The sequence below is a fragment of the Asterias rubens genome, chromosome 13 (genome assembly GCF_902459465.1).
Source record: "Asterias rubens chromosome 13, eAstRub1.3, whole genome shotgun sequence".
In the NCBI taxonomy this organism is placed as follows: Eukaryota; Metazoa; Echinodermata; class Asteroidea; order Forcipulatida; family Asteriidae; genus Asterias; species Asterias rubens.
The window spans coordinates 3424363-3439978 of record NC_047074.1 but is presented as its reverse complement, the minus strand read 5'-3'; the positions used below and the strand labels follow the sequence as shown (position 1 = coordinate 3439978).

General features: G+C 40.0%; 1 protein-coding gene across 1 annotated transcript; it reads left to right on the top strand.

Moving 5' to 3' along the window:
- The first annotated feature begins 379 nt into the window (after positions 1-379).
- Positions 380-5971, top strand: LOC117298776 (golgin-45-like). The gene is made up of 6 exons (XM_033782105.1): positions 380-564; positions 1562-1932; positions 2687-2886; positions 3789-3917; positions 4794-5010; positions 5717-5971. Exons 1-6 carry the CDS (start codon positions 507-509, stop codon positions 5903-5905), a joined length of 1164 nt encoding a protein of 387 aa, XP_033637996.1. The 5' UTR covers positions 380-506; the 3' UTR covers positions 5906-5971.
- The last annotated feature ends 9645 nt before the right edge of the window (positions 5972-15616 follow it).

Below are 15616 nucleotides of genomic sequence, written 5' to 3'. Positions count from 1 at the left end.
GTCTTGAATGTAGGACATCCATGCAGGAAATACTGACATTATCTCTATGAGATTGGCAGGACCCTGTCTGTTCATGTGTGGTTTGTTGTCATAAGCCTTCTAGAAAGACTGTTGTGCTAGTGCAGCGCGGGCGGGAGGGGTAAATAGCGGCCTGGGGATGTACTGACTAGCGACTTGACAATGATGCAAGGCATTCCCCGGGGGAGGGAGTATATTATGGTGGGTGGGTTTAATATCCGGGCACACGGATGACTGATTTTTCGCTACAAATACCGATCGATGTGCCGAATAGAAATTTTGCCTCTTCGGCGTTCCATAGGGCCAAGCCAGCGTGACGTGCCAAAGAAACACAAGAGGGCGGTAGTCGTCCAGGCCAAGATGGCAGCGCCCGTGGTAATCAAAAAAGAACCAACTCCGTTTTTGCGGATGTAAAATTCAAGTAGTTTCTCAAGAATTGTATAATAAGTTACAAAAGGAAATCTGCTCAGTGAGGATCATCGCTCAGAATGGATCAAAGATATTTTGAGAACATTGTTTTTACCCACGGACAATCCATAAACAGAGGCAAGAAATAATTTTATAAAAATATTATATTTTATTTGTCCATCCTCTCGCTCGGACTCCTCTCAAAAGTCCACCATCGATCCACAGTCACAGTGCCTGCAACTGCTGCCACCACTTTTTCATTCGATGTGAATAGAATAGGCTTAATTACCAAAACGGCCGTAGGCCAGGATAAATGAGAAAATACGTTTGTTGTGTTAAAGAAATGAGTGAACAAATTTTGGCAGGTTACCGAATTCTTCTAGCTATTTTTATTATTATATTTTAGGCCTAATAGATACTGTAATAATAAATACAATAATAATAAATAAGTAATAATAAATAATATTTTATAAAAAATTTATATTTACATTTACTACTAGAATAGTACTACACCTACTGACCGCCTATTATAAAAAAATATTATTATTATTATTTGAAGTAGCATGCACACTGCACAGTCAGTGTACACAGTGTAGCAAGCAACCTTGTCAACCGATCAAGACCACCATAAAAAAGTGTTATTTTTCATGATTTTGACACTTTTCTAATAGAATACTAATAATTTTTACTATCTGGATATTATACTCGGATAAAAACGGATACCCGCATCGCATCAGAGTTTTAGTATTACTGATAGTAATAATAGTTTGAACAAAAAGTTCTGACTCCTACATTCCGACAACCTTGTCAGTTTGTGTGTTTTCCTAGCCTTATCTTAAGTTAACCCTAACCCCAACCCTTCCCTTTCTGAATAAGTTTCACATGTTTTTTTTCTTCAGAAAAATCATAAAATGGCTTTCGCTGTCGAACTGTGTCTAGGGTGTCGGAATATACATATGTACAACTGTAGAGACTGTACAAACTGCCTGTGCCTCTCTGAGTTCTCTCTGTCAACCCTTTTGGCATGTTTGGACAGCTAATATTTTAAAGGCTAGTCGTGCTAGCAGAAGTAAAGTTTGTGACAATCAATAATCAACAGAAACCTTTCCCTCCTTCATAATATCTCTAACTGCAGATGCTACATCCCCTGTGACTCCTAGGCCAGACGGAGACGGCAAAGAAAATACGACTAGCACCAATGAACCCCCTGGAACGAGATCAGCAACTCACCGCTTTCAGCAGCCTGCGTTCTTTGATAGTAATAATAGAAACTCGACTGATTTGGCTCTGCAAGAGCGCAAGCACCAGCTTGATGTGACGGCAGCACCAAGTTCTCAACACAAAGTAACTTTTGACAATGGAGGGCAAGATGTGTACTCTCAACTGGAGGCGGTTAGGAAAGAAAAGCATAAATTGGAAAAGAAACTGTCTGGGTTGGCGAGAGAGTTGAGGACGGTTACAGACGAGAAGATGGAGATGGGTGTTGAAATGGCTGTCCAGAATCAGGTGGGTCTACCAGGGCTCAAATTTTTTGGGAAATCCACAAGACTAAGAGCTTGTTACTCAAAATGATTACAGAATTGTTCTAACAAGACTTAGTGCGCTTAAGTGCCTTGGTCATTGGGCCAATAACAATCCTCTAATCTTTCTTAGGTCCATGGGGAGTACATGTATACAGCCCTCGGATGCCATGGCTCTCCAAAGGCTTTTTGATCAAACACAATATCAATCTCTACCCTGACAGATACCCATTTATAACCCTAGGTGAAGAGAAGCAATTATAGTAAAGCATCTTCCTCAAGGACCTACATGTATGTGTCATGACCAAGATTTGATCCCACACTCCGATAACTTAACCACCAGAATTTGAATCCGAAGCTCTAAACCATTCGGCCATGACACCCTTAGGGAAAAATTAAGTGTATTTTCATGGTAGCCGGCAGGGCTAGAGTAACCCATAATTTTGTAGGAGCTCTGATGAGATTTTGGTAGCCCAAATAAACACATTACCTCTTGAGTCACGGCACACACTGGTCATCGAAAGTGTTTCATTAATACCATCAGCACACTTCATTATTGTTGTGATGTTGATTTGTGCATTACTTTCCACTTGCCTGCTGAGCTATCAAATTGGAAAAATGAGTAGCCCGGCTGTAAGTCTGGTAGTCCCGGGCTAGCGGGCTAGTTGCAATTTCAACCCCTGTATGCAAAATCCTGTACTGTGCCTTTAAAGAGCTTTACTTATTTATCCCATTGGCAGGTTAACAGAGATCTGAAAAAGCTTCTTGTAGCCTCGATGGGTTCTGATCTTCAAGCCCAGTTGGAGAATTTATCATCTGAGCGTGCCCAGTTGGCGCAAGATCTTGAGAATACCATAAAGACGCTGGCTACGGAGCGAGAGACGTTGGAACGAGTCAACATTCAGTGTGACGTGTGGAGGAGTAAATTCCTTGGCAGTAGGTAAGAATAAAAGGTTGAAATCCTCTCAAGTTTAAAAAGGAAGACCCAAATGTATCTTGGTTGCACTTCTTTCCATCCCTCCTAGAAAAAACCAACACTTTTGATCTCTTGCAGTGCTTCGTAACCATATGGTTCGATGTGGCCAGCTGCTCTAGGCACCCTTGCATGCCGGCAGCCCGAACAAGTAGCTGCATCCATCAATCGCAATTCAGCTTCTCAGCTACAATTAAGGATGAATAGCTTCCCAAATTATTTCTTATTGTTCACTATGGAATGAACTATCCCCCCCCCACAAAAAAAAAAATTAAAAATCTCTGACAAGGAACTTCTTAAAGGCAGTGGACACTATTGGTAATTAATCAAAATAATTATTAGAATTAAACCTTACTTGGTGACGAGCAATGGGGAGAGGTTGATGGTATAAATCAATGTGAGAAATGGCTCCCTCTGAAGTGACATAGTTTTCGAGAAAGAAGTAATTTTCCAAGAATTTGATTTTGAGACCTCAGGCTTAGAATTTGAGGTCTCGAAATCAACCATCTAAACGCACACAACTTCGTGTGACAAGGGTGTTTTGTCTTTCATTATTATCTCGCAACTTCGACGACCAGTTGAGCTCAAATTTTCACAGGTTTGTTATTTTATGCACATGTTGAGATACACCAAGTGAGAAGACTGGTCTTTAACAACTACCAATAGTGTCCACTGTCTTTAAACCAATTTCAAAACCCATTTGAAAACTTATTTTTGGTCTGAAATCTTCAACTTTGTATGTAACTCATTGTAGGCCCACTAGCTTCTGCATCCCTTCTGCGCCAGGAGAGAGTTTTCTATACAGACTTGGTGCATTCTAAATGGCCACAATTATTAATATTATTTATTATTATTTATATCTGGCACAGATTGCAAGTGGATGAAGCGGTGACATCCAGAACTCGCCTTGATATGGCCCTTCAAGAAGCCTGCTTTGCCCTCAAGAAAACTGTAGAAGAACGAGATGAAATACGAACACACATGATGCAAACACAAAGGTCGGTGAACTAAAACAATCTTAGGACTGTTTTTTCTTGATGTTGGAACAATGGTGAATGGTCAATTTCATAGAGAAAACCACAAGTTGCTCAGCACACAGAATAAGGTTTATGAAGGCAGGAACATAAACAGTATAAAGCCCAGCTTAGAAGCTGGGTCTTAAAACCTAAACTGAAACCCACTGGGAGAGTCCAGCATCCTCCTGTATTCAATCAGAGCATACTGTTCTACACATTGAGTTGTCAACTAATGGTTCTCTACTGCAAACCTCACCTGATTATACTCCCACCATACAAACTTTCAAATCCTATGAATTTTTTTAAATTTTATTTATAAAAAAAAACCGAATTTGAACTGACTCTAGCTACCGGGCAACCTCGGTAGTCCAGTTAGTAAGACACTGCTCTAGAATTGCATGGGTCGTGGGTTCGAATCCCACCCGAGTAACATGCCTGTGATATTTTTTCACAGGACTCGGGGAAAGTGCTGAGTATACAGTGCTAACACACACCGGTGTATGGGTAAAAATAACAAAATTAATATTCTTTATCAACGATGTAAATTTAACTTCTCTTATATCTATGCGGTACCCGCTGCCAAAACATAGGATTCGAAACGCCTCTAGCTATCGGGCAACCTCGGTAGTCTAGTTGGTAAGACACTGCTCTAGAATTGCAAGGGTCGTGGGTTCGAATCCCACCCGAGTAACATGCCAGTGATATTTTTTCACAGGACTCGGGGAAAGTACTGAGTATACAGTGCTTACACACATCGGTGTATGGGTAAAAAAAAAAAATAATAATGATAATATTCTTTATCCCCGATGCAAATTTAACATCTCTTATTTCAAATCCTACTTGTTCATTTGTCTACAGATTACTCCACTACCTCTCCAATGCTCTACAGAGAACTCACAGTCTTTCAGAGGACACCAAAACCTCGAGTAACGTCCTAACATTAGCGCTGCTCAATGAGCAAATGGCCTCCATGATATCCAAACACCTACTGGGAGATGTCGGACACTCGCAACAGAAGAGCACATCACAGTTTGAGTTTGTCGAGTGGACGTCGGCGGAGATGCTCGCTAAGGAAGTGAGTATAGTTGTGTAATAATAAGTATTGAGTTTACAGTTAATAGCCTACTGAGTAAAATTGTTGACTATAATTGTGAAAGGTTATTCAAACACTGTAACATGCTATTAACTTCACTGCTGCAAGGTGAGTCTCTAATGGTCTCGACCCTCCAACTAGGCTGTTCTCTAGTCATCGTCAGGAGACTGAAGAGTGTGTGACATGTCTATTTATAGGGATTCAGAGCTTTTGATGTAGAGTCATTCATTATTCTACACTGCTCTACACTGCCGCTACACCTCGGTTTGCATGAACTTGGGCCTGTGATATCACAATAGAATGGTCTATGACCTTTCACAATAGACCCCATGTATATGACGTCACAAGCCCTCGCACAGTCCCCACATCGAGGACAATGAAGAGCTATCAATGGCTGATAGTCCTGCCACGTTTCCACTATTTGACATGAGATGGCGGTCGATGCAAGAAGTTGATAATAATTACATGTAGTTGTAACAACTGCAACTTTATCACATCTTGTGGTACATCTAAAAATGCCCTTTTGTTTTTGTGACAGTATGTACGAACAAGAATGCTTGTATTATGAGACCCATTTACATTTGTGTGGCTCAATCTACCGCCAACTTTTCCAGAAACACAGGGCAACCCCCTTCGACCACAGCATTCTATTACTAACCATCAAATTTCTCTCATCTGTTCTTCTCAGATTCTACTGAACAGGCAGCCATCGCTGAAATTAGAACAACTTAAGGCCTTGCCCTCTTCAGCGATGTCATTATCAGCAGATTCTCTACCGAAAACCAACATAGCTCAACGATTCCATCCACATACAACGTATGAGAATTTAACCGTCAACTGTTGTAAATACTGCAAGGGGGACATCAAGCTGGTTTAATCAGACTTAAGCCCGGTTCATACTTCCTGCGAATGCGAATGCGAAGCGAATTTGACATGAATTTGACGTCACAACCTCCTTTCGCAGCGATATTCGCAAGTGAGTTGAGCAGAGCTGAACTGCTGCGAATAGTCGTTGCGAATTTTGTGACGTCAACATTCACTTCGCATTCGCATTTGCAGGAGGTATGAACCGGGCTTTACTGAGTGAAACAATTGTTTGTTTGTTTGTTTAGATGATTTCCCAATCAAGGAAACTCTGCAAACTCCCACAAGGGGATTTTAAGCGGTTAGCTTGATATAGGATTTGAACCAACAACCTTGTAATTGCAAGTCATGCAGTCTAACCAATAGACTCTGTCCTCACAAATATGTGCGTTTTTAGAGCTAGGTTGAAAGAATGACAAAACCACCAGGGCCCAATTTCATAGAGCTGCTAAGCACAAATATTTGCTAAGCATGAAATTTCTTCCTTGGTAAAAAGAGGATTACCAACCAAATTTCAATTTGTTGCATATTCCTTGTTACTGGTATTCAGCTGTTTGCTTATCCTGAAAATCACGTTGAAATTTGGTTGGTAATCCTGTTTTTATCAAGGAAGAAATTTCATGCTAAGCAAATTTCTGTGCTTAGCAGCTCTATGAAATTGGGCCCAGGCATGTTGTGCTGCTGCCACCAGAGTCTGAAAGTCTACGATCTCGTTTGCCATCTTGGGCAAATTTCATAGGACAGAAAAAAATTGGTTGATGTACTGATTTTCTGAGATAAATATAGCGGAGAACCAGTCACTCAAGAAAGGTACATTGTATGGAATTTTGGATGGTAACCTATGCCACCAAGGCCACTGCTAGTAACATTGGGAAATACCCCTTTTTGCTCACTTTATTTATAAGGGTAAAGGTTTGTATCAGAAAAATAACAGAGACATTTTTTGTTTTCTGGTCTGAAACGAAAAGTGTTATATGCCGACTCGTTAGTGTTGCCATGTAAATTAAGGTAAAGTAAGCTTTAAATATGGTTTTAATTGTACTGTAGAAAAATATGAAACTGGTCTCGAAACTGTTAGTTTTCCTCCTATCATGCAAAGTTGTTTAAAAAACATTTCTACCAGTATAGTATTCTGATTTGTTGAAGCAAATGAATTGGAATTGATATATATTTTTTTGAAATAAAAATCTGTGAAAAAGAGTGGCAACATGGCCGCCAGTGGCTCAAATACAGTGTTGAGAGGGTGGCAATATGGCAACTTGGCTCATTTTACCAGGGCCCAATTTCGTCGAGCTGCTTAAGCATAAAGATTAGCTGAGCACAACAAAATTATGCTAACCAGAATAAGGTCACCAGCCAACCTACACGTTACACTATGTGGTGACTACTCTATGCTCCATTGTCCTATGTTCTTGTAGTCTCTGGTAAACTGCTCGCTAGGGAGGGGTGGGGTTTGGGTTAGGAAAATACATAATGGGTGTCAGAAAATAGTGTTGGCTATACATCTACATCTATTTATCTATAAAGCAGAAGGGTGTCGGAACATAATGTGTGTAATGTCCTACTTGTTTCTGCTTTGCAGAAAATTGTTAAAAGCATTATTTTTTTTGCTATGAAATTGGTCCTTGTTCACTCTACAGATTCCCATTTTGTGCACTTGAAATGCTCACCGATGCAGACTCCATGGAATTGTGGGAAATGGCTATTCCTGCTTAGAAGTAGAGTTATGCGAACTGTAACCCTGTGGTTAGCATCCAAGTAATAATTCCCCCCCCCCCCCCATCCCCCCCCCCCAAGGAAAATTGCATAAAACAAACACAGGGGCTTTCTAGTGTGAGAAGACGTTGGTGAAGAGAGTGACAATATGGATGCTTCTAATGAAGGGTCAAAAGTGTGACACATGGCAGGCTAGTGCTTCACAGTACATAGGTCAGACCGGGTCATGACCTTTATGCTGTTATCACTGGCCTGAATTGCGTTAACAAAAGGTAAACAGCAGAGACAAGGTGAACATACTGGGGGTTACCAAACCCCGATGGTATTTATGATAGCGTGACACCAGGGTTTTGATAGCAATAAATATAATGGTGATAACTCACAGTATACACTAACCTTTGAGCTGTGCAAATACATCAAGTCATCTGTGTTTATATGGCATTGAAAGAGTGACATAGTATACACATCATTGTTTTATTGCTGCGGATTCGCCTGTTTTTAATACAAAACACCATACACCTGTGGCCTGCGGAAATTTTCATTCAGTATGGGTTATATTTTCCAGTAAACACTGAGTAACAGTTGATGCTTTACAAAGATGTTGTACACTTGTGTCGATCATTTTGTGCTGCAAGTGTTTAACTTGCCAAGTCAATTTGGGAATGCAAGTGTCTGTGGACAGTTTTCTATGAAAGCCCACTCGTGCCTGAACAAAAAGTAAATTTTCGATCTGTCACAGATTCAAAATCTGTCACTATGGATTATTATCCACTTACTGCAAAGTTATAATTCATTTTTAGAGATTCAACATTTTTTCATTGTTATTGTTGATTCTAACCGCCATTACAGATTCTCAATTTGTTATTACAGGTTAACAATTTGTTAATGCGGATTCACAGTTGCAGGTCCAAAATTGAATTGTGAATCAGTAAAAACAGGTTGAAATTTGTACTACAGGCCTTATTGGTTTTCTACAAATGGCAGTATTTCTCAGAAGGAATAGGTGTCCAATCATTGACTAGTCTAATACATAAAGACTAAGTCCCTTTCCACGATTAGTCATGCCATGTACATAAATTTCCCTGACACAAAGGGTTTGTGCAATACATTAGATTCCTACATAAATACATAGTCAATTGTATTTAAATTTATTCTGTCCCAAGGCAAGTGCTTAATGAATGGTTTGAGTTTTATATTAATTTTTTATCAAAATCTGTTGTAGTATATTGAATTTTGATCGCCAGTCAAAAAAAAAAAAGAAGAAATACCAGCAGATATTTGCAATCATGAAACTTAATCTTGAATGAGGATGTCATAAGCTATTGTTGATTTTGATTGCTTTGAGCGTTTAAAGAATGAAAGAAATGCTAGTTGTTATTATTAAAAAGGAACTATGCCTATATTGTGACAATGGAAGGTCGTTGAGCTGTGCCTGTATTACCATTTTTATCTTCCTGTTTCATGTCGTTTTGTTTTAGGTGTATATGAATAAAGTATTTTATCAAATAAAACAATATTGCATCCCTGTGGAGCCTTCTTTTGTTCTTTCCTTAGTCACACTGTAGTTAAAAACCTCCCATTGCCCATAGACTTTGTACAACATTTCTTGAGGAACATACATGTGTACCTCTCTTTGGAATTCCCCAGTGGAGACCTTTTGTTCCTGTTGTCTCCAGTTTCCATAAGGTAGCAAATACAAAAACACTGTAACCTGATGAAGTCTCGTTTGAGTTTAATTATGTCTTCAATCGAGATAGATGAACAAGATAAGAAAAGACGGTGGACCTGGAAAAGACGGTGTGATCTTGACGTTTCAAACAATATCTCCCGAAAACGAGCAAAGCATTGTACATTGTTTGAAATGTCGAGACAACACCCGCTTTTTTTAGAGCTTACTCCTACAAAAAAGCCGGGATTTTACACATGGTTGTACCTGCAAGTTTACAAAGCCATGCAGTCTTATGATGATGTCTATTTTATTTTAAAGTTTAAAAAGTGAAGGATTTTAATCAGGGCCCAGTTTCAAAGAGCTGCTAAGCACAAACATTTGCTTAGCATGAAATGTCTTGATAAAAACAGGATTACCAACCAAACTTCCATTTGTTGCCTATAATTGCTTGTTGCTTGTATTCAGCTGTTGTTTGCTTATCCTGAAAATCTCATGAAAATTTGGTTGGTAGGCCCAATCCTGTTTTTATCAAGGAAGAAATTTCATGCTCAGCAAATTTTTGTGCTAAGCAGCTCTATGAAATTTGGTCCTGCTTGTTCGAAAGATTAAGAATGAAAAAAGTCTGTATATGGATAAACAAATGCGTACTGACTTTAAGCTTGGGTATACGATTGGGTATACAATTACAAGATTTCAATTTTAAGCTAAACAACTTATAAAATGTTATTATTGCAAATAAAGCTAAATTCTATATAATTATTCTTTACACCCTAAATGATATTCCATATCATTATGTACATTAAAATACAAAAAGGGATAGTACCCCGGTGAAAGACAGCCCCAGGGGAAAATTTTGTGAGCAAGGCATTCTGCACTAATGTCCAGCTTATTTAACAAGTTGCATGTACATGGATCATTTCTGCTTCGCCGCTTGTTTACTATAAGTAAGTGGTGATCGAAAGGGCAGAATTCAATGGAAAGAGCCATGTAATTGGGCCCAGCGACATTGCAACTTTCCAACTATATTTTGTTTAGTTTCCCGACCATCTAAGATATTGGTCGATTTGCTGATCGTAAAACTAGCAGAGAAACTATCGAGGGACTTTTTTCTACTTCTTCTGTTTGTGTAAACAAAAAGCTTTTTTTTTGTAAACAACATGAGATTAATGGTAGTTGGAATTGCAAATCATAACCTTCACTCTGACCTTTCAAAATAAGGTCAAGATCAAACTGTGAAGGTAAGACCTCCAGGGTCAACCATCCGCAGTACAGCCATTGAGGTTGTTTTCGCCGAGTTGTTCAGTGCGGAGGGCCAAATTTCATGAAGCTTGTGAGCACAACAAATCGCTTAGCAAAGAAAAATCTTGCAAAGAAAACGCAACTTGTTCTGCTTGAACAGCTTAATAAAATTGAGTCAAGGTTTCTTATGGCACCTAGAGATTTATGTTTTGTTGATGATACATTTCAAGTTTTTTTTTAAACAGTCACAGACTTTGGTTAAAGGTGCTGTGTCATCATGAGTAGGCCATACATGTACATGAAATTATGAACTCAAACAGTACCCAGTCTTGCGAGCGCGATCTCTATAGATAATAATAATAACTGTATAACGCGGCTTTTTCAAAGGATACGAAGCACCAAGTATTTTTTCTGCAAAGTGAGTTGGACAAAGTTTGTGAATTATGAGACCTAATCCTTATTAGCACCATGTAATGTAATGGTTTTCAAGCAGTTTAAAGAGCAGCCGCAGCCAGGAACACTTGGGCGAAGCCCTTCTCTTTTCGATAAGAGCATTGTTTTGTTTTTTTACGTGCACAACACACAGTGGTTTTACGTCCCATCCGAAGGTCGGAGCAATGGTTAGTGTCTTGCGTAAGGACACAAGTGTCAGTACTGGGGCTCTAACCCACATTCTTCTGATTGGAAACAACTGCTCGGCCACGACACTTCCACATAACTACGATATAGATGGAAGATGTGTGCTTGCAGTAACTGGGTGCGAGTTCATATTTCTAGACACATGCACAGGCCTGCTGATACACAAGACCGACACAGCCTCTTTAAGTGATACATGTAGTTGTTACACAACTAAGCATCACACTTAGCAGTTTGGCAAACATTCACAACTTATCTTTTGATTCTTATAGTTTAAGTACATGTACATGTCTATCTGCAGTGTTTGACTGAGCGCCTGACAGCAGCCACTCAAATCAGCTCTGTGTTTGTTTGCTAATTTCTTAGTATATTGCTCAATTTGTGTTTTTATTCTTATACAACTGGATTTGTTACTACACCTGGAATCTACAGGACTTTTTCTGTGTATCCTGGAGTCATCTGAATTGTGAAAATAGTGTTTTTCTGTTGGAAATTTTCACTGTCTCAGCTGAGAATTCTGGTGTATAAAGCTTACACACACTTAGGTGGCTGCATCCTGTGCAGTCATCCACCTAGTCCATGGACATTGTTCGCCCATCTGGGGACAATGGAGGTAAGTATCCTTTTCATTCTTTCTCTGCTTGCTAGACCATTGTACTGTACTGACTCATCTGTGGTCAGCTTTGTTCCATCAGCCTCAATTGTGTCTGGTGCTTGCATCCTGCCAAAGACACATCTAGGCCTCATCCACCATCGAAGATATCTGAAATGCCCTGTTTCTTACTATGACAACTCCCCAGCCACTTTTCATTTGGAAATTGTGATTTTTGGTGACATTGCTGTAAATCCCGGCCCTGAAGGTGTAAATAACTCAAACTCAGCAGAAGCTAGTCCAAACTCTGCAAATTCCTACTCGCGGAACAAGCTTCTAAGTCTCCGCTATGCCCCATCCACACGTGCTACAACTCTGCTGCCTTCCTGTATATTTTCATTACAGAACCTTGGCCTTTTTGTAAATCCCAGCACTGTTTACCGACCTACACATCGTGGTAAAAAAGCTGGTCGCCGTAGAACTGTTCATAAACCCCCCGTACCCGAAGTTACACTCCCTTCTGTTCCAGTACCAGTGACTACAGCCAAATCTCAACTCAGCCTTTGTGTTCTAAACACACAGTCCATCTGTAACAAGTATGACGATTTTGCTGATTTTGTTCTGCAAAAAGATCTGGACCTTGTTGCCGTTTCAGAAACATGGCTGAGACCAGACGACAACTTAACATGTCGTCAATGTACGCCTGCTGGCTACTACTTTCATCACATCCCAAGACCTCACAAGACTGGTGGAGGAGTTGCAATACTGTACAGATCTACTTTATCTGTCTCTGTGAAAAGTAATGACGTCCAGTACACAACTTTTGAATCTCTTCATGCTGAAGTTTCCGGAAACTCTAAATCTGTTCGACTTGTCATTGTATACAGACCTGAAAGGGATTCATACGGCCAACATGTGACTTTCTCAAGTTTTCTAAGGGAGTTTGAGAATTTGATTTTGGAATATCTGCTTCATCCATCGGAAATCATTATCACCGGCGACTTTAACATTCATGTTGATGACGTCCACAACACCAATGCAAACCAGTTTAAGCATCTACTTCAAGCTTTTGGTCTTACCCAGCATATCAAGGAGCCAACTCATCGTCTCGGTCATTGCTTGGATCTTGTCATAACTCGTGAAATCTCCCCACCAATTGCCTCAAACTTTATTATTCTACCTGGATTATCTGACCATTATGCAGTCATGTGTAACTTGAGTCTGTGCAAGCCCAAAGTCCCAATCGTCACTATAAAGAGCCGACAATGGAAACATGTGAATTCTCCCGAAGTGTTCCACGACATAGGCACTCATTTAGCAAATCTAGAAGTTGATCATGACTGCTTGGATTCCTATGTCAGCCAATATGAGAGTACAGTCAGTGACATCTTGGATAAATACGCACCTTGGAAAACGAGATCAGTCAAGGTCCGAACTGAAGTCTCCTGGTTCAATGATGATATTCGTACAGCGAGAAAGATCTGTCGTCAACTGGAGCGGAAGTGGCGGAAAAATGGCAAATTGGCAACACAACGACAAGAATATCGCAACCAATGTAAAGTAGTTAGGAATTTGATCAACCAGGCAAAGATCATCCATTATTCATCTCAAGTACAAGAATCCTCAGGAGATCAAAAGAAGCTCTTTAAGATAATTGGTAAGTTGTTGCTCAAACCCAAAACCCCTGTCCTTCCATCCACCTACAATAACCAGGACTTAGCAAACGAGTTCCAGAAATTCTTTGTCACCAAGATTTCAGACATCCGCTCATCATTTTCATCAGTCCCTTACAACGTGCCGCAGACATTGCCACATCTTCAACCAGAGTGTAGACTATCTGTGTTTGAGCCTGCCACTGTTGCTGAGATTCAAAGGGTTATTATGAAATCTCCTTCAAAATCCTGTGAGCTGGATCCAGTATCAACATCCATGATAAAGCAAAACATTGATATATTTGTACCCTACATCACTAAGCTTGTAAACGAATCTCTCAGTTCCGGTTGTTTCCCCGATAGCCTCAAAGTTTCCTACATCAGGCCGCTCATCAAGAAACCAAACCTGGACAAGGAGATATTTAAAAACTACAGACCGGTTGCAAACTTAAAATATCTTGGAAAAGTCATCGAACGAGTAGTGTCATCACGTATTTCTGATCACATTCATACTTTCAACCTGTCCGACGTGTTCCAGTCAGCATACAAGCCTTTCCATGGGACCGAGGCTGCACTAGTCCGTGTGAGCAACGATATTCTCTCTTCTATGGACAATGGTAACCTTACAGCACTAGTCCTGCTAGACCTGAGTGCTGCTTTTGACACTGTTGATCATAACATCCTTCTCTCTCGGCTGCAGAATCACCTTGGCATAGAGGACACAGCCCTAGCATGGTGCAAATCGTATCTCCACAATAGAACTCAGCATGTATGTATTGGCACTGCGATATCCGACCCTGTTGTTTTGAACTACTCTGTGCCACAGGGGTCGGTACTCGGCCCGCAGTGGTTTACGCTGTACACTTTACCGATTCGTGACATCATCCTCAAATTTAATCTGAATTACCATGTGTACGCAGACGACACTCAGCTATACATCACGTTTAAATCTTTTCAAGAAAACGCCAATGCATCTATTGCAAGACTTGAGAAATGCATCCAAGAGATTCGACGTTGGACACAACAAAACTTCCTGAAGTTAAATGATGATAAGACAGAGTTCCTTTTATTTGGGTCACGTCAACAGTTAACTAAGGTTTCAGTGCCATACATCTCCATCGGTGATGCTCGGATAGCTCCCTCGCTAAAAGCTCGGAACTTGGGGGTTATTTTTGATTCATCGATGACACTTCAGCCACACATCAACAATATTGTTCGTTTATCATCATATCACATCAGGAATATAGGTAAGATTCGCAAGTACTTGGATAAAAGTGCCACTGAAAAGGTCATTCACGCATTTGTTACTTCTCGTCTTGACAACGGCAATGCTCTTCTATACAGTCTACCTAACAACCAGATTTCCCGACTTCAACGGCTCCAAAATACTGCTGCCCGCATTGTGACACTGTCTAGAAAATCCTGTTCTATCACCCCCATTCTGAAACAACTACACTGGCTCCCTATCTCTCAACGAATCATCTTCAAGCTGATGCTCATTGTCCACAAAGCTCTAAATGGCAAGGCTCCCCACTATATTTCTGAACTGCTTCAAGTTTACACTCCATCAAGGAATCTTCGATCAAGTTCCATGCTTCTCCTCATTGAACCCAAGTCTCGACACTCATGGGGTGACAGGTCTTTTTCTTCAGCCGCGCCACGCATCTGGAACTCTCTACCACTTAATCTTCGATCTTGTGTTTGTACCGCAAAATTCAAGTCTCTTCTCAAAACTTATCTTATGTCACAGGTTTTCAATGACTAATTTTGTTGTGTCTGTTTTTCGTTGTGTTTTGTTTTTGTTTTGGTTTTACTGCGCCTTGAACACCCAGCAGGGTGGATATGTGCGCATTACAAGTCTTATTATTATTATTATTATTATTATCTACCATTATTCAAATTTTCTTATTCAAACATCTGTGTATTGAGATTAAAATGATGTACCGGTACCAACCCTTAACTTCATTCAAAACAAAAAAATTAAATAAATCTTACTTGGCTCCTTGTGTTTTTTGGAATCACTCAATTTTTTGTATATTTCAATTCTATTTTTTTATCAAAAATTTGACTCCCATAAATGGCCGACCGTGTTAGTCGACCAAGTAAATTTCGAGGCATATTTGTGTAGATCATTGTATTCTACTTTTACAACATCTTTCTACCCATATGCATTTTATAACAAACGGTTACAGAACGCTTTTAAAAGACCAACTCGACCGA

Excerpts from the sequence above, each read along its gene's own strand:
- LOC117298776 (XM_033782105.1), top strand. The coding sequence starts at position 507 with ATGGATCAAAGATATTTTGAGAACATTGTTTTTACCCACGGACAATCC. Across the intron at positions 3,918-4,793 it reads CACATGATGCAAACACAAAG|ATTACTCCACTACCTCTCCA; the intron begins GTCGGTGAACTA and ends ATTTGTCTACAG. Across the intron at positions 5,011-5,716 it reads CGGAGATGCTCGCTAAGGAA|ATTCTACTGAACAGGCAGCC; the intron begins GTGAGTATAGTT and ends TGTTCTTCTCAG.